Source organism: Mauremys reevesii, linkage group 1 (genome assembly GCF_016161935.1).
Source record: "Mauremys reevesii isolate NIE-2019 linkage group 1, ASM1616193v1, whole genome shotgun sequence".
Classification (NCBI taxonomy): domain Eukaryota; kingdom Metazoa; phylum Chordata; order Testudines; family Geoemydidae; genus Mauremys; species Mauremys reevesii.
The window spans coordinates 271,099,108-271,124,050 of NC_052623.1; the positions used below are offsets into that span (position 1 = coordinate 271,099,108).

The window sequence follows — 24,943 nt, forward strand, 5'->3', positions numbered from 1 at the left end:
TTATTCTTCCCTGCTCTGCAGGTGAATGTTATCAAGCCCTGTAACTTATGGCTGAATCAGATCATTATGCAGCAGCTGCACACAAACAGCTCCTGTTAACTCTCCTCGGAGCAGCTCATGTGCAGTGGCTTCATGATCAGACCCAGAACGGTTCAGTGTTTGTTTCAGGTCCCTCAAAGTCACACCACTGCACTGGAACGTCTCCACGTGTACCTTGCGGTGACCTCACAGCCACACTGAAGCAAAGAGGGGGCCTGTGGGGAGGAAAATGGGTGGGAGGATGAATTTGCCTTGTGGAGCCTAAAAAGGGAAGGGAGGGGAAGAAACCAGCACATTCCAGAAACTATTATATATGTAAGTATTCCCTCTGTGCCCCCTCACTGCTCCATCCTACCCCACTGCCCCCAGCCCCACACATACCCCACAGTCTTGTTTGCCCTCAGCACAGCAGCAAGTTGATGAAGGGGCACTGCTGAGAAAGGGGCACTGGCACTGCTGAGAACTGGTGGGTGGAGAGACTGGATAGAGAGAAGAATTGTTTAAAGTGGCTGCCCCAGATATAACTAGGGAACAACTGGATGAAAATGAGCAAAGGGTAAATATGGCAGAAAAATTCCCTGCATGATGAGAAAGAACGGGCCGTGGAATCGTCTCCTAAGGTAACCCAGCTTCTGCCAACTGCTAGAGTGGTTTAAAACTAGATTAGACAAAGCTCTGGAGAGCAGAGTGTAGAGAACAACTGTATCAGCCCGAGGTGTGCCTGCATGGTGAACAAGATGGGACACACTGCAGCGTACCAGTCTTTTATCTCTCATTCTTTTGATTCTATGCCACACTGCATAACAACGCATGATAATTAGTCACCTCTTTCCCAGGGGTGTTGTGAAAATTAATTAGTCGCTGTCTGCACAGTGCTTTGAAGATGAGAAGTGTTATCTGCTGTAAGAGCTATGGGCTGAGTTGAACACCGTTCTGGTTTGGGCTTTGCCTGCCAACTTTTGACAGCTATAAATAAGGAGATTGGAGGAGAAAAATAAATACAGACATTTTAACTCACTTGAAACACACCGGAGCACGAGGGAGGGGCAGAGAGGAGAAATGATCAATGTTGACAGAAAAAAATAGGGACAGTGCCTCCCGTTTATGTATTTTAAATGTTCGTGATTGTCCATTTGCATCGCTGTTTTTGCAGGAAAGGTCCGGGCAGGGACACTGGTGCTTTATAGATCAAGGAGATCAGAGACGGGTGAGCACCAGGTACCTGGATCCAGGCTTACAATTTGCCACTTACACTTCTCTCTATATAAATGGACCAAACCCAAACAACCCAAATGTAAAGAGAGTTTGGCTTTAGAACTGGATTCCAGCCCCTCTCACTACAAAGACAGGATGTTTGGGTTCGGAGGTGTGGAGGGTGACGCTCATCTCTATGTAAAACTGCCCCGGCGATAAAAATACGTAGGGCACAGACAGCCCTGCTGCCACTGTATGTTAGGAAAGGAGATGGACTTTAATAGGAGAGTTTGCTTTGGTCATCATCTCGGTGTATGTCCTCTCACTACCTTCCCTCCAGCTCCTCTTCCTGTGCTGTCTGGAGCCCCCGAGAGCTCTTTCAGCAGGGGACCACAGCTGCACCTGTGCTCAGGGGGAACAGCAGCCTGTGGGTATGTAAAATAAGGTCTCTCTCTCTTTCACACACTGCTGCCTTCACTGAGCCGTGAAAGGATGCGTGAAGGACACAAGGGGAGGGCAGTGGCTTTCACAGCTGTCGATTACTATCAGACCATTACAATGAGTGATATTCTGTACAGGAAGGAGCCCCCGCCTTAAGCCCTCTAGTTAGACAGTACTGGAGAACAGAATAGTACCTACAGCTCCTCCTTCCTCCAGAAGGACTCCAGTGGATTTCAGGGCCTGTAATAGGGGAGGCAATATGGCCTGGTAGACAGTACTGCACTGGGAGTCAGGAAGCCTGGATTCTATTCCCAGAGTTGCCGGAACACTTTTAATAAGGGGGCTGGCTTTCAGCACCCCCACAACCCATGACCCTACATGTGGGGCTGGGAGCGGAGCCTCACATAAAGCCTGGGGGTGCTGCAGTACCCCCCGCACCCATCCTGGTTAGCATGGCACTAGAGCAATATAAATATTTAACCAAGAGAAATACGTACAGAGGTTTGCCCTAGAGCTGGGCAGAGAAAGGGAGTCCTGAAAGTTGGTTTCATTCCATTTCAGGACAAAAAGGACAGTTACCTCTCCCGTAACTGGCGTTCTCCGAGATGTGTTGCTCAGGTGTATTCCACAGTAGGTGTGTCTGCTCGCCATGTGCACCAGTGTCGGAAGTTTTTCCCTTAGCAGTAACCGTACCGGGGGAGCACCGCTGTGACCCCTGGAGTGGCGCCTCTATATCGCGCTATAAGGGGAGCCGCACGCTCCCCCCACCCTTGGTTCCTTCTTGCTGGACAACTCCGACAGAGGGGAAGGAGGGCGGGATGTGGAATACACCTGAGTAACACACCTCGAAGAATGCCAGTTATGGAACAGGTAACTGTCCTTTCTTCTTCGAGTGATTGCTCGTGTTTTCCACAGTAGGTGACTCCAAGCTGTATCTGATGGAGGTGGGTAGGAATTTAAGGGTTTCTGGGATGCAGTACCACCCTACCAAACCGGCGTTATCCCTTGCTTGGGAGACGATCGTATAATGCGAAGAAAATGTGTGGACAGAGGACCATGTGGCAGCCCTATGGGTGTCCTGGATTGGGATGTGGGCTACATAGGCAGCCGACAAGGCCTGAGCTCTCGTTCAGTGCGCCCTGATGATCGGTGGTGGAGGAACCCTCACCAGGTCATAGCACGTGTGTATGCACGAGGTGATCCAGCGGGAAAGGCGCTGGGTAGAAATTGGTTGCCCCTTCATATGCTCAGCTGATGCAACAAACAGCTGCGAGGATTTTCGGAACAGCTTGGTCCGGTCCAGGTAGAAGGCCAGTGCCCTATGCACACTGAGCATGTGAAGGCGATGTTCCTCGTTGGAGGAGTGGGGCTTAGGACAGAGCACCGGGAGGAAAATGTCCTGTTCCATATGGAAGGCAGAGACCACCTTCGGGAGGAATGAGGGGTGTGGAAGACTGTATATGAGGGTTCCGAGGTCAAGGCCCTGAGCTCCGAGACACATCGGGCTGACATGATAGCTATAAGGAATGCTACCTTCCATGAGAGGTGAGACCAGGAACACGTGGCCAAGGGTTCAAAGGGAGTTCCCGTGAGACGGGATAACACTAGGTTTAGGTCCCATTGCAGAATGGAGGACCTAGCATATGGGAATGAATGGTCCAGGCCTCTTAGAAAGCGGGAGGTCATAATGTGAGAAAAGACCGATTGGCCCTGCATTGGCGGGTGGAATGCCGATATGGCCGCCAAATGTACCCTGACAGAGGCGGGAGCTAGTCCTTGGGTCCTAAGGGACAGGAGGTAATCAAGGATAATCTGGAGCGGTGCGGACAGTGGGGAGGTTCCCCGCTCCGCCGCCCACCTAGAGAATCTGGACCACTTTGCCAGGTATGTCTGCCGTGTGGATGGCTTTCAACTTTCCAGCAGGACTCATTTGACATCCACTAAGCACCTCCCCTCCTCCTCATCTAACCACTGAGCAACCATGCTGTCAGGTGGAGTGAGGCTAGGTTGGGATGAAGGAGGTGGCCTCCTTCCTGGGAGAGGAGGTCCAGGCGAAGTGGTAGCCTCCATAGGGGGGGCCACTAAGAGGTGCAGGAGGGTCCCGTACCAGTGTTGTCAGGCCCAGTCTGGGGCTATGAGGATAACCTGCGTCCTGTGTGTTTTTACTTTTTGCAGGACCTTGCCGATCAGGGGAAAGGGTGGGAAGTCATAGAAAAGCTGGCCTGACCACTGCAGGAGGAAGGCATCCAAGATCGCCCCCTTTCCCACTCCTCCCCTGGAGCAGAACCGGAGACAGTGCTGGTTCTGGTTGGTTGCAAAGAGATTGACGCGGGGAACTCCCCACTCTCGGAAGAGCTGGTGGATGACCTCCGAGTGGAGCGACCACTTGTACTGGTGGGAGAAAACCCTGCTGAGGCGATCACCTCGCACATTGCAGACGCCGGGTAGGTGGAAGGCTTGCAGGGAGATATCGTGGTCTACACAGAATTCCCATAGGCTCAGAGCTTCCAGGCATAGGGCCGAGGAATGAGTCCTGCCTTGCCTGTTGATGTAGTACATCGCAACGGTGTTGTCCATAAGGACTCTGACCACCTTCCCACGAAGGTGCATGCTGAAAGCTACGCACGCCAACCGTATTGCCCTGAGCTCTCTGGCATTTATGTGGAGGGACAAGTCCGAGGCCGACCATCTCCCTTGGGTTTGAATGTTCCCTATATGAGCTCCCCATCCCAGATCTGAGGCATCTGACACCAGGTCTAATGATGGGGAGGTTTCCCGGAAAGGGACCCCCTGCAGCATGTTGCTCGGGAGGGACCACCATTGTAGGGAGGCAACTACCTGGGGTGGTACCGTAATAACCTTGTCCAGTCCGTCCCAGGCCTGAGAGTACTGAGAGGCTAGCCAGAGCTGAAGGGGCCTCATTCTGAGCCTGATATGGCGGACCACGTATGTGCATGCCGCCATATGCCCGAGGATCTGAAGGCACGCTCTTGCCGTTGTCACGGGGAAGGCCATGACCGAGGCAATGAGACCTTTGAGGGTCTTGAACCTGCCTGGAGGGAGAGAGGCCGTGGCCTTTAAGGAGTCCAGCAGCACCTCCATGAAGTCTATGCGCTGAACTGCGACTGACGTAGATTTGTTCTCGTTCACCTCTAGGCCAAGATCTGCGCATGTGGACAGGAGCAGTTCCACATGGGCCTGCATCTGGGACCGAGAGCTGCCTTGAAAAGCCAATCACCCAGGTATAGAAAGATCTGCACCCCTTTCTGTCGGAGATAGGGCGCTACCACTGCCATGCACTTGTTGTAAACGCTGGGTGCCATGGATAGACCAAAAGGGAGGACCGTGAACTCGTAGTGATCCAACCCCACCAGGAACCTGAAGAAGCACCTGTGCCCTTCAAATATATGGATATGGAAATACGTGTCCTGAAGGTCCAGGGAGGGAATGATAGAGGCCAGGGACTCCATGCAGAACTTGCAGCAGACCAGAAACCGGTTAAAATCCTGTAGGTCCAGGATGGGCCTGAGCCCCTCTTTTGCCTTTGGGATCAGGAAGTACCGGGAGTAGAAGCCTCTGCCCTGGAAGTCTACTGGTACTCTTTCCACCGCCTCCAGGTGAGGCAGATGGGGGTGGTAAGGTGGGAGCGAACACGTAGCCCTTGGAAATGGTGTCCATTGGTCCAACGTTATACGGGACCACTCCACTCGGAAGGCAGACAATCGGTTGCAGAACACAAACTTTATTAATTGGGGGGTCTCCCTGGCAACAGGCCTGGTGCCCCCCTGCAAATAGTCAAAACTGCCTCTTTCCCTGCCTCTTGCCCTTTGAGGGCCCGGGCTGAGGAACAGACATTGAGACCGATGCCTCTGGTCTCTCAGCCTCTTGGACAGGGGCTCGTATCTGCTCTGTGCAGGTGGAGCCGAAGTTTGTGGCCTGGGCTTGTCCTTAGCCAGTGGGACATAGAGGCCCAAGGTTTGCAGGGTGGTATGGGAATCCTTCATCCCGTGCAGATGGGCATCCGTTTGGTCCACAAACAGCGCTTTCCCATCAAAGACAGGTCCTAAATGAGGGACTGGGCCTCCGCCAACAGCCCGGACAGGAGGAGCCAGGATGCCCTGCGCATGGAAATGGCGGAAGCCATCAAGTGGGCTGCCGTATCAGCTGCATCCGACGATGCCTGAAGGGTTGCTTTTGCTGCTGCTGCCCCTTCCTCTACCAGAGCCTTGAAGTCCTTTTTGTCCTCCTCCGGGAGGAGAGATTCAAACTTTGGTAGGGACCCCCATAAGTTAAAGTCATACTGGCTCAGTAGAGCCTGATGATTGGCCACCCTGAGCTGGAAGCTTGCCGAAGAATGAACTTTCCTGCCAAAAGTATCCAGTCTCCTGGTGTCTTTATCCTTGGGAGTGGGTGCAGGCTGGCCGTGTTGTTCTCGTGGTTTCCTGATTCCACCACCAGAGAGTTAGGTGCCGGGTGGGAATAGAGGTACTCGTGGTCTTTAGCTGGCACAAAGTACTTCCTCTCTGCCGTTTTGGAAATGGGGGCCAAGGAAGCAGGAGTTTGCCACAAGGTCATGGAAATGTTGGCTATTCCCTGGTGGAGAGACAGGGCTACATGGCCCGGTGCCGAGGAGGACAGCACACTGAAAAGGGAGTCAGACGGGCCCTCCATCTCTTCAGCCTGGAGCTGGAGGTTGGACACCACCCTTTTAAGGAGGTCTGAAGTCCTGAAGTCCTCCTGTGGAATGTCTGGCAGTGCCGTAATGGCATCATCCGGTGCCAGAGAGGGGGCTGGTGCGGAGCCGAGAGTCTCGGGTAGAGAGTCAGGGGTTCGGTCCCCAGGTCGGAGTCTGGGCGCAGTGCCTACAACAGTGCCTTCTGTGGGACTGGGACCTCGATGCCGAGGACCGGTACCCATCGGAAGTGCTGCTCTGGACTTGCTCCAGCGCCAGCAGCTACAATGTTCCTGTGCTGGTGAATTGCAAGAGGAGTCCCGAGTACGATGCCTGGCAGAGCGGGAACTCGAGTGGGAGCGTCGATATCGATGGCGTCAGGACCGGCTGTGGTAGCTGCAATGCGAGGAAGAGTGTCTGTGGTGCCTGTCACAGTGCCTGTGATTGTCGCCGCGCGGCATGGAGGGGCCTCGAGACTCCCGTTCGAGCGGCAATCCAGTCAACCTGACTGGTGTAGAGGACTGGCGTGAGCCATGAGAAGACCGGAGTGGGAGCTGCGCCGTGCCGGGGAGGTCTGATGAGCGCCCAGCGGCGACTTGCCTCAGGACCGACACCGGTGGTGCCCCGGGTATCAATAAGCTCAAGATGCCTAGCACGGCCTGTGCAGCCTCCGGCATCCTCACTGCAGAGGAGGCATGAGCAGACAGAACTGGGCTGCTCCGCTCAACACGAGTCGGAGGCGTAGGGCCTGGGGGGAATCGAGGGCTGCCTGGCTCAGGACCAGCCTCACCCCCTCCTTTTCTTGGTGCTGCTGTGAGACGGAAGTCTTCCCTTGCTTCTTGGAAAGGGAGTGGTGCCGGCTAGTGGAGGGGACTTCGCTATGCACCGAAGACGCGGTGCCGGGCGCCGAGTCCGCTCGGCGTACCAGGGTAGGGGCCAGTGCCGATTCCATCAGGAGAGTGCGAAGCCTGATGTCCCTTGCCTTCTTAGTCCGTGACTTGAACGACCTGCAGATCTTGCAGCACTCACTTATGTGAGTTTCGCCCAAGCAGCGGAGTCACTCAGCGTGCAGATCACTTCTGGGCATAGAATGACAACAGGAGTCGTCCAACTTGAAGCCTGGCACATGGGGCATGCCCCGAGCCCACTCTAACCACTTGAAAAGCTACTAAAAGTAACTGTACCACTAAAGTCAACTAGAGAAGCTGCAGCAAGGCTAGAGCTAGATGTTCCGACTACCTTCACCAGCGGCAAGAAGGAACTGAGGGTGGGGGAAGCGTGCAGCTCCCCTTATAGCACGATATAGAGGCGCCACTCCAGGGGTCGCAGCGGTGCTCCCCCAGTTCAGGTACTGCTAAGGGAAAAACTGCCGACACCGGTGCACATGGCGAGCGTGCACATCTACTGTGGAATACACATGAGCAATCACTCGAAGAACTCAAATTTCAAAATTCTTTGCCGGGGGAGTGAAGCCCTGGCTCCGAGGTTGTCTGCATGATGGGGCTGTCACACAGGAGCTCTATCAGCCAGTCAGGCAAGCTGGCAGAAAACCAGGCAGGTTTTCATCAGACACCTGCCTAGGGTCTGTCAGAACTTCTGTAAGATCGCTCTGTCTCAGTCTACGTCTGCATGTACAGCACAGGCACTACATGTGCAGCAACATGCCACAATGCAAGGCAGGCTACGGGCACACTTGTCACCATGGTGCATTGCTATGTGCAGGGGTGAAAGGCTTTGGCAGGGAAGAAGCAGCAGGGAGCTGGCAGAGCCTTTCAGTGTAGCAGGGAAAGGTTCTGGCAATGGGAAACTACACTGCTAAAAATGGCAGTGTAGAAATGGAAGGCACTGCTTGGGCATGGAGAGAGCCATTGGAGGGAGTATATCCTGGGGGTTCAGTTGGGTAAGGCAGAGATTTGCAAACTTTTTTTTGTTGACAGACCCCTTTTCAAATCCAATGTTGATCATGGACACCCCCCGAGAAACGGATTGACAGAAGTATGTGTACGTCATATAAACACAGGCGAGAGGAGTGGGATGCACAGAGGCTGTGGAGCCCAGGAGGCTGCCCAGTCTCCACTCAGCACTCGACAGCACAGAGCCAGGACATGGCTGCCCAGCAGGGCAGGGAGGTGCTGTGGTAGCTGAGCCTGAGAAGAGCATGTGAGCACCCAGAGGAACATGGGGACCAGCTTGGACCAGAGGGACCTTCCGCACCTGCCTGGCTCCATGATGGGGCTCCCTCAGGGGCGGCTCTAGCCATTTCGCCGCCCCAAGCACGGTGGCATGCCGTGGGGGGCGCTCTGCCGGTCGCCGGTCCCGCGGCTCCGGTGGACTTCCCGCAGGCTCCACCGAAGCCGTGGGACCAGCGGACCCTCCGCAGGCTGACTGCCTGCTGCCCTCCCAGCGACCAGCAGAGCGCCCCCCGCGGCATGCCGCCCCAAGCACGCGCTTGGCATGCTGGGGCCTGGAGCCGCCCCTGGGCTCCTTCTGCTGCTGGAGCTGCTTCTTTCCCGAGCTGTGAGTGTAGTGGGACTTGCCGGGCTGGGAGCTCCCCGGTGGGGGGCTGGGGAGGGTGCAGGAGCCTGTGCCCCAGGGGGAAGTGACGTGCAGTCCAAGAACTTACCGACTCTCCCCCTCCCTGAAGCCTCTGCAGCTTGGACCTAGCGCCGAGCTGACAGCCCAGGCAGGGGCATTGCTCACAGCTACCAGAGCTCGGAGTCTGCCAGGGGGCCGAGGGGTCCAGAGGTTTCAATACAGACGTGCAGTGACATTTTTTAGAAATACATTTTGGTAATATTTCGCAGCGCAGTCTCTGCGGGCCCCAGCTTGACAATCGCTGGTGTAAGGCGCTCTGCTCACCTAAGCCATGCCTCTCTACGCTGCTATTTACAGTAGATTCTACTTAATAGCAACCCAGATATTAACTTTTGGTTAATAGCAACTTGCTGCTGGGAACCAGTCCCATCCCACTGACTTTAATGTTAACGGGATTCAGAGATTGGCAATGGTATGCTGCTTCTTAGCAAGATTTTTGGGGAGACAAGCTCCACCAGCAGGCAGGTTTGCAGGGCTGCAGCCAGGGAAGGCACATCCCAATAGTTCCTACTGTGGCTGCTGCTTTGCAAACCTGCCTTCTTGTTAGCAACGACTGGATAATAGAAGTTATTGGTTCATAACTGAGGAGTTGCTAATAAGCAAAATCTACTGCATGCACATACTAGCTGAGCCTGCAGTGTCTGTACTCTGTAGATATACGCTCAGGAAGAGGTTTCAATTTCACTGCATCAGTAAATCCTGACAAAAAGAGTTTGCTCTGAATTTTTCCAGCCAACTCTACTTTGCACTTCTGTCCCTCGCTTCATCTGAGGGGCTCAAAGCCCTTTACAAATGTACATTCATTCATTAACACTCTGGTAATTCACAGAGATGTGACCCATTTTACAGATGGGGAGAGCGAGGCACAGAGATGTTAAGGGACATGCAGAAAGTCAAGAGCCGAGTCAGAAAAAGACCCCAGCCCTTCTGCCATCCGGTGCTGTGCTACACCAGCCATTGCTTTGTCTTGCTCAGGACCCATCCCTCCCACCAACGGACAGCTAGTTGCAGGCTGCAGAGTGGCAGCTGTTCAACAGCTTAGGCTAGGAAGTGAATAGTGTACATGGTGGAAACTGCAGGGGGAATTAGGCCAACAGACCATAAACAGCACAGCTGGAATTCGGCTGGGACTAAGCCCCCGTTCGTACAAAATCAAAATTGAAACCAGACAAAAGGAAAACAAGTATTTTCGTTTTCTCTAATCAGCATTGGGACCTTTGTTTTGTGTCTCTTCTGGCAGTGGAGACCTGCAGCTATTCAGTGTCCTCTAACACCATACAGTACCATCAGTTCAGCATTGACTCAACAGAAAGTGCACCGCCTACCATCTCACTAGCGTCACCACTGATTGCAACACTCGGGAGAGCAGCTACCAAAGCTTCACTCACAAACATCACAACGTCCCTCATCTAGTGTAGTCCCTGCACTGATTTTAACTAGCAAACACCCTCTAGCTACACTACATGGACAGTTGGATTATTTGGTAACTACTCTAGTAGGCTTCAAAAGATAAATATTGGAGATATCTTTAAACAGGAATCTGAACTCACACACTGGTCCCCAATTCCACACCAAATTGCAAAGGGTCCATATTTACGTCCCCAGATATGAACCCATCTCTATGATTCTGGTTCCAGGTCAATTCCAAACCCAGGAATGGCCTGTTTTCTGGGTCTGGTTTAGAACTGCTTATACTAGTGACGCCAATACTAGTTTGACTGGCATAACCACCAGTATAAGCACTTGTATATTGATATAACTGTGTGTACACTAGGAAGGTTTTGATGGCATAACTAAATTGGTTTGAAAAAAATCACACCCCAACCAACCAAGATATACTGGCAGAACTTCTGAGGGTAGATCAAACCTGAGACATTAGTAGACTCATCCTCACAGCATCTGAGGGAGGCAGGGGATGGAGGCACAGAGAGATGAAGAGCAGGATAGTGGCACATTGCACAAACAATTGATTTTCACTAGATTTCTACAGTTTTGGCCAAATCTCTCATGAGAGTTCAACATGGTGGAGCCTAAATGTAGTCCTAGTTCAGCCTCCAACCCTTCCATAAACCTCATCTAGATGTGAATGCCACCTCCATAACCCATCTCTAGTAAGTATTAAAGCTGTGCTTTGAGTCTAGATCAAGATATTTTTGGCTGTCTGGCCCGGCTCCATGACAGGCCGTGCTGTCTCCTGTCTAAACAAACAGCCAGCAGTTCCCAGAGGTCTTTACATAGTTGTGGTTGTCACTTTAGATGAGTCCCAAGAACTTCTATTTGTAAAATGTAATGGACCTGAGACACAGCATCACACTCTCAGGCATGCTCCAGTTACATTACAGAAAGATCAGTTGATCAGGGCTATAGGTAAAGGAGGACAGCCTTTCTAACCACCAGAGAAATGTTTGCCATGGGAAAGGGGGGAAAGAACAGCTGTTCTTGAAGGAACTAGATTTTATCTTGAAGCAGTAGAGATTCAACAACCTTTAAAAAGTCTCAGAGGAGAGTAGGGCAAATGGGTTTCTGCATTTTCTCTCTTCAAGGGCTGTGATGAGGGAGGACATGCTGGGGTAGTACACAGATTTGAGTCTGAGGGTAAAAAGGCAAGAATTGGTAAAGTCATACAAGTGGGTGATGATAGTGAAGAGCACAGTGAGGACTTTCATCCCAGAGAAAAAAATTAGACTATCATTAAGGGTACGATTCTCTCACCGAGGTCACAGATTCTGTGACCTCCATGACTTCCGCAACAGCCAGAGCAGGGGCCCCCTGGGGCTAGAGCAGAGGCCCCCCAACGGCCCCACCCAGCCACACTCCCAATGTTAGCTCCCCCTGCGCGCGCACACACACACGTATTTTTAGTAAAAGTCAAGGACAGGACATGGACTTCTGTGAATTTTTGTTTATTGCCCATGACCTGTCCCTGATTTTTACTAAAAATACCTGTGACAGAATCTTAACCTTAACTCCCAAGAAAGTGATGCTTGTTGGGAAAAAATAATCCCAACTATACATATAAAATGATGGGGTCTAAATAAGATGCCAGCACTCAAGAAAGATCTTGTAGTCATCGTGGATAGTTCTCTGAAAACATTTGCTCAATGAGCAGTGGCAGCAGTCAAAAAAGCTAATAACATTAGGAACCATTAGGAAAGGGACAGGCAAGACAGAAAATATAATGCCACTATATAAATTCATGGTACGCCCCTACTTTGAATAGCAGTTCTGATCACCTTATCATAAAAAAGGGTATTTTAGAATTGGAAAAAGGTACAGAAAGGGACAATAAAAATGATTAGGGATATGGAACAGCTTCTATACAAGGACAGATTAAAGACTGGGACTGTTCATCTTTAAAAAAAAATGATGAAGGGGGAATATGATAGAAATCTAAAATAAAAATAAAAATCATGAATGGTGTAGAAAAAGTGTTATTTATCCCTTCACATAACAAGAACCAGGGGTCACCCAATGAAATTAATAGGCAACAGGTTTAAATAAATAAAAGTAAGTACTTCACACAATGCAGTCAACCTGTGGAACGTGCTGTAATGGGATGTTGTGAAGGCCAAAAGTGTAACTGGGTTCAGAAAAGAATTAGGCAACTTCATGGAAGATAGGTCCATCAATAGCTCTTTGCCAGGATGGTCAGGACATAACCTCAGACTTCAGGTGTCCCTAAGCATCCAACTGCCAAAAGTGGAGACTGGACAACACGGGCTGAATCACTTGAAAATTGCCCTATTCTGTTCATTCCTTCTGAAGCATTGATCACTGGCCATGGTCAGAGACAGGATACTGAGGTAGATGGACTCTGGTCCAACCCAGTACAGCCAGTCTTATGCTCTTAAATGACTCATCTGATTTCTACTGTCGGAATCACTTAAAAGTAGACTGGACAACTGTCAGGAGAATATAGTATAAGGACCCATCCTGCATTGGCTAGTGAAGGGAACAAAAGAACCTAAACTGGACTTCTTCCATTTCAATTACCCACCCACATGAGTTTGCACCTGTGCTTCAAGATCACATTGAAACTACTGGCTCCTCCAAACTGTGTGCACAACGCTAGCTGAAAATAGTTCACATTGATTGAGCTGCTGTGGGCTTTGAATTCTTGCTATATGGGCATGAAAATCCACTCCGCTTTTTCCTCCCATGAGTTGCAGCCATTGCTTTTGGACATAGAAACACAGCTTAACATTTTAGCTCTTTTGTTCAAGCTGGCTGCTGGAGACCTCTCCATCTCCCTCCCCATGGTCACGGTGTCAAGAGGATTGTAGATGGGATTTGTGCACCCTCAGGGTGTTAGGGAGGCGCAGAGCCTCCCTAAGTCCTTTCTGTGATGACTGCCAACACCCAGAGCTGATTGAACCTGCATTGCACTTGGGGCTGGGGCTCTGTATTCATTAGTTCAGTGTGAGGGATCACCCCCCCACACACTCTGGTTTAACTTAAGGGACTTCTTTTAAGAGGTTTTTTTATTCTAGAAAAAGATTTATTTCCTATTCAGTATGGAAGAGCCTAGACCATTTGTTCAGGAAGGTTGTTCAGATGTTTATTAAGGGGTTTATTCCAGTGATGAGGTCTTAGCACCATCTTGTGGATTGAAGTGGTAATTGCAACCCATCTCAAGTTAATACAACAGAAGCTAAACAAGCTGGTAAGAACTCCCACACTCAGTTTACACTGTTGGTAGCACCAGTGTAGAGCTACACCACTGATGAAAAATACCTACTGTTTTCCCAGCGCACCCACACTATGTATCAGTGAATGTTACCAGAGAATAGAGAGAGTCTGGACTAATTTTTAGATATTACACATTTTATTAACTTAATATTCCAGCACATAGTATCAGATTCATGGTATATTCCCAATACAATTACTGCTATTTGTGTCTCGACAAGTATAGTCTGACTTTGGGGTTTATAGGCACAGTGCAAATGTATAGGCATGTGCAATCTGTAAGAAAAACACATTATGCAGCATGTTTATAGCCAGGTTAGCCACATTACACCTTTCCACTCATGAAGAAAGAGCAGAGATGGCACAAGATCCAGGGAAGCTGGAGGAATGCAGATTAAGGGCCTGACTTTCAGAGGCACTCAGCAATTCTGAAAGTTAGGCCCTTTGAAATCAAACTTTGTTAGAGAGGAACCATTTTGTGGATCTTTACTTTTAGAATAATAAAAGTCATTGAAGAGTGACTTCTGCACTTTTCTGTGTAATAGACACACTTTCACCACCACGCTGAGCAAATCCATGCCCCCATACACATACCTGGACTATCTATAATTGGTACTAGGCAGAGAGCAGGCAGCAGCCTTCTGATACTTCCTCTCCTGACACCCTACTGCTAGGATACAACACATTGACCTAGGACCTGCATCTCTCCCTTCCCCCCCAGCCAGCTCTCTCAGACAGCAGCTCTCTCTCAACAAAAAAAAAAAAAAAAACTTAATTGGATAGGAGGAGAAAGGAGATTCATTTAGTATCACCACAGCCACCCACCAAACAGGAACCAAGCCTTTCCTGTAAAGGTAACAAAAGCAAGCAGCAGCATGGAACGAGCTGGCCTCATTACAAATCAACAGAAAAAGCGTCTCAACAAAATTCCCATTTCCATCTATTTCTGCAGATTGAAACAGGATCGAAGAGTGTGGACAGGAAGAATGGCAATGGATTTACATCAAGGTTACTCATCAATGGAGCTTTTCATCAAAGAACTGAAGAAGAGGGCCGAAACCCCCGGCACGTGACCAGCGCAGATCTGCAACATCCGTAGCAGCCGCTGAGCTGTGGCAACTCTGATTCCTTCAGACTGGAAGCAGAGGGAGAAAACCAAAACCCACAAGTTACTTAAAAATAAAGGGACGGAAAAGAAAATCTAGTTGGTGCTGAGGCGCAGGCAGGAACCAAAGTTAAGTGGGACCCAGATCAACTAGACATGGAGGTTCCCAAACCTGCTCACCTACTTGTCTAGGGCCAGTGGGAAGAAGGGGACAGAGTCAAAAAGGTTGAAAGCCCGTTTGAAGAAGTACTGGGACCCAAACCCACTGGTATGAAATTGGGGAGAGGGGGAGGGAGGAAGGAGTGAAAAGGGGCAGCAGAGCCACAGGGTTGATGAGGGAAGGTAGGATAGGCAGTCACTAGATTCAGGATGACCGATTATGTGCAAGGGAGCAGCAAGCCATTTCCATTATGCAAGCTCTCTTCCCCCAGCCCTTCAAACAGCAGCAGCCGATAAATTTCCCCACCCCCAAGTACACATCTGACTGCAGGGATGAAGTATGTGCCCCTCTAGGAGGTGCTGTGCCTTACGCTGTAGAGCTTGGGAAACAGGAAGTGTTTGGGATGTGCGAGCTGCAGGGCAATTGCATAACAGATAGGGATGGCAGCTCATGGGTTCACAGCAAGGTGACAGAATGTTTCAGGGAACTGGTGTACTGGGGCTGCATGTCTCAGAGGGGAAAATCCACGCAGCAAAGAAGTCAGCTAGTTACCATCAACCTCGTAGCTATCAAGATGTGGGTTTCTGATCACCCTGAGCACTTTGCTTATCCCTTTACATAAGAATGGCCATAGTGGGTCAGATTAAGGGTCCATCTAGTCCTGTATCCTGTCTTCTGACAGCAGCCAATGCCAGGTGCTTCACTGGGAATAAACAGAACAGGGCAATTATCTGTGACCCATCCCCTGTCGTCCACTCCCAGATTTTGGGAGTAAAAGGCTAGAAACAACTCAGGGCATGGGGCTGCATCCCTGACCATCTTGGCTAATAGCCACTGATGGACCTATCCTCCATGAACTTATCTAGTTCTTTTTTGAACCCCATTATAATTTTGGCCTTCACATCATCCCCTGGCAACGAGTTCCACAGGTTGATTGTGTGGTGTGTGAATAAGTACTTCCTTTTGTTTGTTTTAAACCAGTTGCCTATTAATTTCATTGGGTGATCCCAGGTTCTTGTGTTATGTGAAGGAGTAAATAACACTTCCCTATTCACTTTCCTCCAATCCTTTGTTGGTTTAGCCGGTCAACTTTATAGGGCAGGGATTGTGTCTTCTTGTGCTATTACAATCTAAATAGAGGTTATTTAAATGAAAACAAGAATAAGTTTCTAGAAGCACATTGACTCTACTACCTGCACTTTGAGTGGCTGCAAGGATTTGGTCTTTACAATCAAAATATACAAGCAGTATACACTGATATTAGGTTTAATCACACACCTCATCATGATTTATTGCTGACATACCAGATATTGTTAGTTAATAGGAGGATTTGCTGACCCCCATCTCCCGCCCCTCCCTGCACCATCCCCCCAACCACAAAATTAAATATCCTTACATCCAGCTCACAGAATAGGACAGGGCTGCAGTAGAGGTTTCCTAGTTTCCGGACAGCATTCATCTCTACGCTGCAGTGATTCATCCTACCAACTTCACCAGAGAAAACAGGAAGGCATTAGGGAAAGTTTTGCAATATTCCACAGCCCATCCCCAGTGGAGAAGAGCACTGAGGAATGTTTAGTTCCACAAATGATCCAATAGTCCTCATAATAGCAAAGCTCATTCAGGCAGTGATGAGCAGGTCAAACAGAATGGCATTGAGATTACCATTAAGAAAAGTCCATGGGAAGACACTTTGCCATTCCATACAAATCAATCTTGCAATTCGTATCCATGGGGGCAAGGGCAGAAAAGAGACACCTGATTGGAGGAAATGAAGGGAAGGACCAAGTGAAGTAAAAAACATGTTCTGAGCTGGGGAAAAGAGATGAGATTCAGCAACATTTAAAGAAAAGCTTCTGTGACAAGCTGTTGGCTTGTTTTGTTTAAGGTGAAGCCATTCCAGGTGTTCTAAGGAGTAGAATAAGAAGTGATGAAACACTGGAAGGAGGAGAAAGAAAAAGGCAGCTACTCGGCCATACATACCACCTGTGATGAGGAAGCACACTTTCCCAAGGAAGAAGTTGGCATCCATGTGTGATAGTGAAGCTTCAACATTCCTAAGACTGATGGAAAAGGAAAGAAAAAAAACCCATCATATAATCCAGTTAAACCAGAGGTTAGGCTAGTGCTAGTACTGTCACCAGCACACCAGGAAGCCAGAGCAGCACAAAAGGAGAGACTTTCAAAGGCACAAATGACAGATGGACATCCACCTCCTACTGGAAGTCAGAAGGACTTGGGTGTAGCTGCCATTTATGCCTTCGAAAGTCTCTCTCCTTTGTGTTTAGATACTAAAGATGGGTGCTAGAGAAGCCATGAGACAGACAGAAAGGAGAACAAAACTCAAGAGTAAGAGGATACTGTTCAAATGAATAAATATCTTGGTGGAGATCTTTAGAGGAGCCTAAGGAAGTTAGGCATCCAAATCCCACTGGGCACCTAACTCCTTTAGTCTTCTTTGAAAATCCCAGTCCTTGTATTTTATAATGACTTTCATATGGATGGCTGTCCAGTGTGACCGGTTACTTTTGAAGATCTGTTCGAGTCCAGAATCAAAGGTCACAAATGAAGTGGCTTTGGCAACACTCTTACTTTTCCCAGCAATAAAGTTTTATCCTCATTATAAAAATAAAAACAGGATTGGTTTTCTCTTTGTATCAACACTCTGGTGCAGTGGCACAGCTGAGAGACGTAAGGGATAAGATAGACAAAGATCAAAGATCATGTTAGTCCTGCTGACTGATGGAGCTCCAATCCCAGAGGGACCTGGTTTAGCAATGCCATCATAAAGAGTACCTGTACACACCATTGACTCAGCTCGGACTGTTAATTAAGACTGCCTAGGGTAGGCCTGCTATCAGAACACCGTAACACCCACCACCAACTTGTATGTTGTTTCCATTTTACAGATGATAAATTTTCAGATTTCATGCACCTGACTCTGCATAAGCAAATTAATAGCGTGATCAGAAAGAAATGCCACCCTCCTTGCTATGGCAGAGCACTGCACAATTAGGTGTGTTATAAGAAAGCAGGTTTCATATAATTTATTCATTGCCATAGGCAGGATAACTGCTGGAGGAATTATTGATCTGTTCCACTACAGCAAGTCCAGTGTCTGAAAGCCAATGGCTCCGTGGGCTTCTAACCATCACAATGATGCAGGTGCTGGATCAGTTTACCCCAGGTTAAACTAACAACTAACTCCTTCCTCAAGTTCTCCCTCCACTGTTCCAACCCCTTCTGCATTTACCTGTGTTTGCTTTGCATGTTAATCATAAAGGCAATCAGATCAATCCGGGGCCGGATATGATCTCTCTCAGCAGGTAAAGGGAGGGAGGTCGCCACGTGGCTGAAAGACAAAATAAGTTTGCAAGTTTACCCAAACTGAATAGAGGGACAAAGCAGAATCCATTTTGCCAGCCACTTACTTAGCTAGAATGGTTAGCAGGAACAGATTTAGTGTAGGGTGACCAGATGTCCCAATCGGGACCGTCCCGATATTTAGGTGTTTGTCCCGACCGATCTTTGGTCAGGACGCAATTTGTCCCGATATTTTGCTCCGCTGGCAGCATTCGCCTTATTTTTTTAGCTCCGTCGGCAGACTCCCCCCTCCACGTGTCCCGATATTTTCCTCTCTCTCATCTGGTCACCCTAATTTAGTGCCATGTATTTCAATGGCTATAAGCAGTTGATGAGACTCACTGCTTGGTTAAATGGCACTCCTGGTGTCACCCATAAGCCTATTCACAGTCATTAACAGCCACAATTGACATTTGGTAGCATGAACTTTGTTCCCTCCAAGCTGCTTAATGAGGCCATCCCATATGACAATAGTTTTCTCCAAGGATTTGTACTGGACTCTTCCCTATAAAAGCCCTAGCAAGGTATCAGGAACTGTGTGCTGTTAGAGGTCATCTTTCAGATGAGATGTGGACCAGAGGTTCCAACTCCTCACAGTCATTAGTGACAGCAGGGTTGTTTTATGTTTTTCCTTTTTTAATTGTCAGAAGAAGAGTGTTAGACCTGGTCTGCTTGATCAACTTCAAATCAAGTAGCTGTCATGATCTCGTACCAGATATGGTCTGGCTACAGTGTTTACTTATGATGAACACATTTGGTATGTAGTTTGCTCAGAAGATCCTTTAATGCTCTGCCAGCTATGGCTTTGGTTCGTTTAAATAAGATATTTTACACATAGCACACCTAAGAACAGTATAATACAGTTTGTCTTTCCATTACAATAATTACATTTTAGAGGCCTAAAAATTCTCGTGTAACTACAGTTGAATGCAGCACTGTACTTCCTTGGCAACACTGCATGTGTGTAGGATAATGTCAGTAAATAGTGCTTTGCATTCTACATCAGAGTCTACTTCAGTAGCACTTGACTATCCTGTAAAGTAGAGGTTCTCAAACTTTTGTACTGGTGACCCCTTTCACATAGAAAGCCTCTGAGTGAGACCCCCCTCCTTATAAATTAAAAACCATTTTTATATATTTAACACCATTATAAATGCTGGAGGCAAAGCAGGGTTTGGGGTGGAGGATGACAGCTCGCGACCCCCCATGTAAGAACCTTGCGACCGCCTGAGAGGTCCCAACCCCCAGTTTGAGAACCCCTACCGTAAAGTACCTTGAGGTTCTGTAAGTTAGGAGATACAGTATTTTTTTATCTATGTATCACAGAGAGAGTGTAGCATCTTCCCAATTAAAACTTCTAACCAGCTCTCTATGGTATATTTAATGATAACCACCCCTGCAACGCTCAAAAAGTGATCTTTTCAGCTTCAGAGTGTGTTTTATGTGTGGCTAAGGAAGAATCTTTTTGACCAGATTTCGAAAAAAATTGGAAGTCATTTCTGAGATATGAGAGTTTAAATTTTAAGGGTGAAAACTCTCTCTGGAAAATACTTTTGTTTGTAACACCGTTTGTCAAAAATGATTTGGCTTAAAAACTTAGGATGACATTTATGGAAAAGTTCAGGGACAGATCTAGTGCCTTTTATCATGTTTAGGAAGTGGAGCTGCATATTTTGGAAAGTCTCCATGGCTGAATTACAATCAGAATGGTTTGGAGCACAGGTGATGATATCTGGCAAATCTTGTACCTTTGTAATACTTACAACTTATAGGTATTTGCTAGGTGAGGCAAAGGTATAAAGTTAAGGCAGGAATGCAGTGGTCTTACAGGTCTTGATGTTTGTAGGCCAATAGCTTAGCTAAACTAATTAGGGTATAAGGCCCAAAAAAGTTGAAGCATAAGTAGCTAACAAAGACCAACCATAGATCATAAGGTATCACAAGACAGAATGTGGTAATGACTGAACTGCTGACAGGTAACCACAAGATGTTAGTTTATATCAGCCAGGGATATTTTAAGCTAGAGACATCAGCAGATGTCTGACCACAAGAATGCCATGTAACCTGGCTGTACCATTGTCTGTATGCCTCGGGAGATGCCAGGGTGATGACCATTGATGATGGTGATGATAGTGAGGGGGAAGACGATACCTAACACTTCAGGTTGTTCTGCAAGGGCCGGCATAAGTATAGGGACGCTCCACTCATTCTGTATTACATCTACCTACCTTGCTTGGTTGGAGTGTTTGTGAGTTTGCTGATTGTGTTCATAAAATTATTACAAATACAGAAGGTTTTTCCTAAGTGTGAGTGTTGTCATTGCTGTGCACATTGGAGCTCCCAGCTGAACAGTAATTCTGATAATACTTGGCCTAATCTTGGGACAAGAACCTACCAAATTCCAGAGTGCTAACTGTGGTAATGTAGTTCACCTACAATCAATAGATCAGGCAACACTTGCCAATGGCCTTGAATGGTCCAAACTGTGTTGTGTTGTGCTGTGGATTTTGGAAGTTTCTCAGGAGTTCTGGTGGACAATTATACTGCTTTAGAATCACTAGTGCTGAAGCAGCGAGAGAAATATACCCTTCTCCCAAAAATCCAAGTTAATGCATTGCCAAAGTCATTACATTAGCAACAAAGGGAATTCCCAGACAGAAGTTATCATTTAAGCTGGAGTTAAAATTCCAAATGCAAATCAATAACGCGAGGAGGAATAACATATACATAAAAGGATGCGTGTAGGACAAGAATTGCAGCTAGTGGACATTTTACAAGGAAACTTGAAATCTAATCAGTTTAAAGTAGTGTGAGGCACAGCTGCCTGACTCCCCCTATTGATTTCAGAGAGTTTCCATTTTTGAATGGAAGACCCACACAGACAAAAAAAAAAAATCTATCTATCTATCTATCTATATCTATTTAGATGCTTATACTGCACCCAGCACTCATCTCCAAGCACTTGGGCTATATGAGGTATGTCTACACTGCAGCTGGTATCAGGGAGGGCAGACAGACTCATGCTAGCACACTAAAAATAGCAGCTTGGCTGTCACAGCATAGGTTATGGCTCGGGTTAGGCACCCAATGACCCAGGTGGCGGTTGCCACACTGCTATTTTTAGTGTGTTAGCTTGAGCAGAGACAGTGCAAGTCTGTCTGCCCACATCAGGAGGCATGTCCCCAGCTGCAGGGTAGACCATTCCACAGAGGGCTAAGTAATGCACAGTAAACAAATGAAAACAAGCAAAGAGTCTTGTGGCACCTTATAGACTAACAGATGTTTTGGAGCATGAGCTTTCATGGGTGAATACCCACTTCGTCGGATGTGAAAACAAATATTCTCCCCCTTTAATCAGGTGTGGACTGCTATTTCCTGAAGAAAATGCAACTTGTCTCTTGTACATACACCTAAATCCTACTGAGAAGTTGTAGCTTGCAGTTGTACAACCACATTGATGCAATATTGTGCTCTGGGGGTTCAGAAAAGCAAATTCTATCCTTGGATTACATTTGATTCCACTGCTACCACCGTGGAGATTGCACCTGTGAGTTTCAGGTCTGCATTTGACAAGTGCAGATGCAGCCATACTGAATCACTATCCATTTCCTGCAGCGCCTCAGTTTTAACTTAATCTGCCATAACCAAAACTACTTCCACAAGCCTATCTGACCAGATCTCAATTTGAGATGGAGTCTAGAAGAAAAAGACACAAATAAACCTTGGCAAAGAATAATTTCAGAATTGAATTGGGAAGATTTTTGTTCCACTCTTTCCCATCACTTACATATTTATCTTGAAGGTTTTTTTCTCCTTAAGAATTGCCTCTGCTAGCTGCTGCTGCTGACTTTCATCCGTGCCCACCAACTGCTCAGGAAGGGAAAATGGCTTGTAAGAGATGCAACCAAAAGACGGAGGGAAGTCACTAGCTAGTGCCCTTCACCTTGAGAGGTCCCAGGGCACGTTATGGACAACAAGGCTCAGGGAAGATGGCTCACACACAGGCAGCCACTTCTGGGGCATGATGGGGCAGCTGGTTAACAGCAAACGGCACATCTGTGGGGAGAAGTTGCAGCCACCTGGCCCTACATTTTGGGCTTGTGCCCATCAGACCCCAGGCACATGTGTCCAGTTGTGCAGGTCTCTCAAGCCCCTGGCACTAGGGGAACACCTAGCACAGGTTAAGGAGAACAGAGGCAACCAGGGTTTCAGTGTTGTAGCCCAGCAGAGGAGGTGCCCTCGGTAGGGCCGCATCCCCCACAGCCAGGCTGGGGCTCAGGTAGCCATCCGCAGAGCACGCATGGCCCAGTCACCCCTCCAGCCCCTGCTCCAACTGGGTCCCCTGTGCAGGTACTGACCAGACAGGATCCTGCTTAGCCTGGGGAGGGCACGAGACCTGCCCACAGTCGCTCTAAGGGGCGGGGCAAACAAGCCTCCCCGCCTATCAGCACAGGCCCCTGGGGAGGCAGGGCGACTTGTTTGCATACTAAATTCAGAGCACCAATCAGGACGCAGGGCGTGGCCAAAGGCCTCGGACGGCGCCGATTGGCCGAAGCATACGGTTAGCTGGAGGGAAGCGGCGGTAACGGGGCTGTTGGTCCCGGGCGCTCCGGGCAGGGGACGGGACGCGGATTCCTCACAGACCTACCAAGACAGTGGCCGAGTTGAGCGTCGGGAGTTTATCGAAGGGCTTCACCAGCGACATCGCTGCAGAGTAGCGCGCGGGCTCTGTCGCGCCAGGCTTTCAAACCGCCAGCACGCGCTGCGTCATCACCCGTCGGACCGCCCAACGCACGCAGCGTAGGCGGAGCGAGATCACCGCGCGCCACTGCGCATGTGCGCCTGCACGGGCGGGAGGGGCCGGGGGAATAGAGTAAGCTTGAGTGGCGCGCGAGTTCGCTTCCGTTACCTTACTTCGGTCTCCCGGCGCGTGGCCGTCTGGCGCGCGCGTCACTCCCCCTCCCCTCGTGCTGCGTGCGCAGCGCAGCCTCGCTGGGGGTAAGCGGGCCCCGTGTTCATGCGCGTGCGGCTTGGGGCGGGCTGCACGTGCCTGAGCCGCCTGGGTCCCCGCAGCGCGTTAGAGAGACGGGGGAGGTTGGCCCAACAGCCCCGCTTGGGGACCTGCGCAGGGCCTGTCAGTCCCCTGGCCCAGGGTGTACGGCGGGGGGCAATGTCAGCTGCTGGCCCCGCCTCGCTAGGATTCCCCTGGCCCCTGATGCCAGTAGCCCGGCTCATTCACCCAGGGCAGGGGTGAGCTGGGGCACGTGGTGCTGGGGCCAGGTTCTGCCCCGGGGGGGCTGGAGAGCAAGCTCACCCCCCAGCAGTGGCTCCTGTGCCAGGGGAGGCGTGTGTCTGGGTGCAGGTGAGGCGTTCCCCCTCGGTGCCCTGCGCCTTTCCTGGTGCCAATGGGGCGCCTGCCCCGAGTGGGGCTGTGATGGGCCAAATAAAATGACCTGGCCGGCCAGATGCGGCCCCATGGCCACCAGTTGCCATCTCTGAATTAATGTGGTATTGGGACACCACTGGCATTAGTCATACATAATGGTGACTCAGGTTGGATGTTCATAATAATAAATAATACTTGGCAGTTCTATAGGTGCTTTCTATCCAGGTACTACAAAGCAGTTTAATAGAGATGCCTGCTGTTTATACAGATATTAACTAATCACAACAACCTTCTGAACTGGGCTGGGAGGATGAGTATTAGCTCTATTTTACAGAAGGGGAAACAAACAGACTAATGCTCCTAGAGTGAAATAAGAATTTAAAAAACCGATTGGGGTTTTAGGCAAGAGAGGGAAGGAGTTACACACCAGTGGCATGCTGTCTGTGTATACAAGGCTTGCCTTGCCTGCACGCTTGAGTGGCTGTATGTTGTCCAGCTGACAGCGCTCAGGGTGACTGTCCAGTCCTCATGGAGGATGGCATTTGTAGAACAAAATGGCATCCTTTGCACAGCGTGATCTCGACCCAGGTGTGACCGTATATGTGAGGTCATGCCACATGGAGGACGCCATTTTGAACCGCCCAAACATGTGAGTTGTTGTATGCCTTACTAAAACTGTCATAACATGCCATTGGTATGTGCAAACTATAAATCATTTTCTCACTATTAAAATGCAGCTATTAAATAAAGATATTTAACGGCACACAGCAACACTAATCAACAATTGAGATGGGAAGTGAATGTTTTCCAGTCCCCTTCCTCACTATCTGCAGCACAGAGCCTCAGTACAGTGCTTAGTCATTGTCTGACTACTGACCCAGAGACAAGTGATCCTAGTTGTTTGCCAGCACCAGCAGAGAGGCATAGACTGATGAGGGGATTGTGAGCCATTAGGTGTAATTTTCACTCTCACATGGAGTCCCTCTGACTTTCAGCAAGTCACTTAACCTGTCTGTGCCTCAGTTCTTCATCAGTAAAATGGGTTTAATGGTCCCTACCTGCCTCCGAAGACTGATGTTTGTGAAGAGTTTAGAAGATGGAAAAGGGCTAAATCCTGCTACCACATCCTGCTGGATTTCCCCTGGAGCTCTCCTATTCACTTACCACCCAGGCATCCTGCTCTTTTGCTTATAGTATCACTGATATGAATCAGTTAGTTTACAGAGCAATTTGAAGATGTAAAGCAATATATAAATGTTGTGTTATCACAATGAATTTGTAATGAGATTATAATCTGAAGAC

At 48.9% G+C, this 24,943-nt stretch overlaps 1 protein-coding gene across 2 annotated transcripts; it reads right to left on the reverse strand.

Annotated features, from left to right (window-relative positions):
* Positions 1–11,333: 11,333 nt before the first annotated feature.
* On the reverse strand, positions 11,334–23,098 carry CENPM (centromere protein M). Of its 2 annotated transcripts, none has more exons than XM_039491715.1 (6): positions 22,904–23,098; positions 22,043–22,122; positions 18,146–18,244; positions 16,876–16,955; positions 16,289–16,380; positions 11,334–11,530 (listed from the first exon to the last, which is right to left on the reverse strand). In XM_039491715.1, the coding sequence occupies exons 1-6, from the start codon at positions 22,958–22,960 to the stop codon at positions 11,480–11,482; spliced, it is 459 nt and encodes a 152-aa protein (XP_039347649.1). In that variant the 5' UTR covers positions 22,961–23,098; the 3' UTR covers positions 11,334–11,479. The 2 variants fall into 2 exon arrangements, with proteins under 2 accessions (XP_039347649.1, XP_039347640.1); XM_039491706.1 differs by lacking the exon at positions 11,334–11,530 and adding an exon at positions 14,453–14,762 and having other exon boundaries at positions 22,904–23,085.
* Positions 23,099–24,943: the final 1,845 nt, after the last annotated feature.

Excerpts from the sequence above, each read along its gene's own strand:
- CENPM (XM_039491706.1), bottom strand. The coding sequence starts at position 22,960 with ATGTCGCTGGTGAAGCCCTTCGATAAACTCCCGACGCTCAACTCGGCC. Across the intron at positions 22,123-22,903 it reads TCAACTCGGCCACTGTCTTG|TTGGTGGGCACGGATGAAAG; the intron begins GTAGGTCTGTGA and ends CTTCCTGAGCAG. Across the intron at positions 16,381-16,875 it reads GTGCTTCCTCATCACAGGTG|TTGGTAGGATGAATCACTGC; the intron begins GTATGTATGGCC and ends TCTCTGGTGAAG.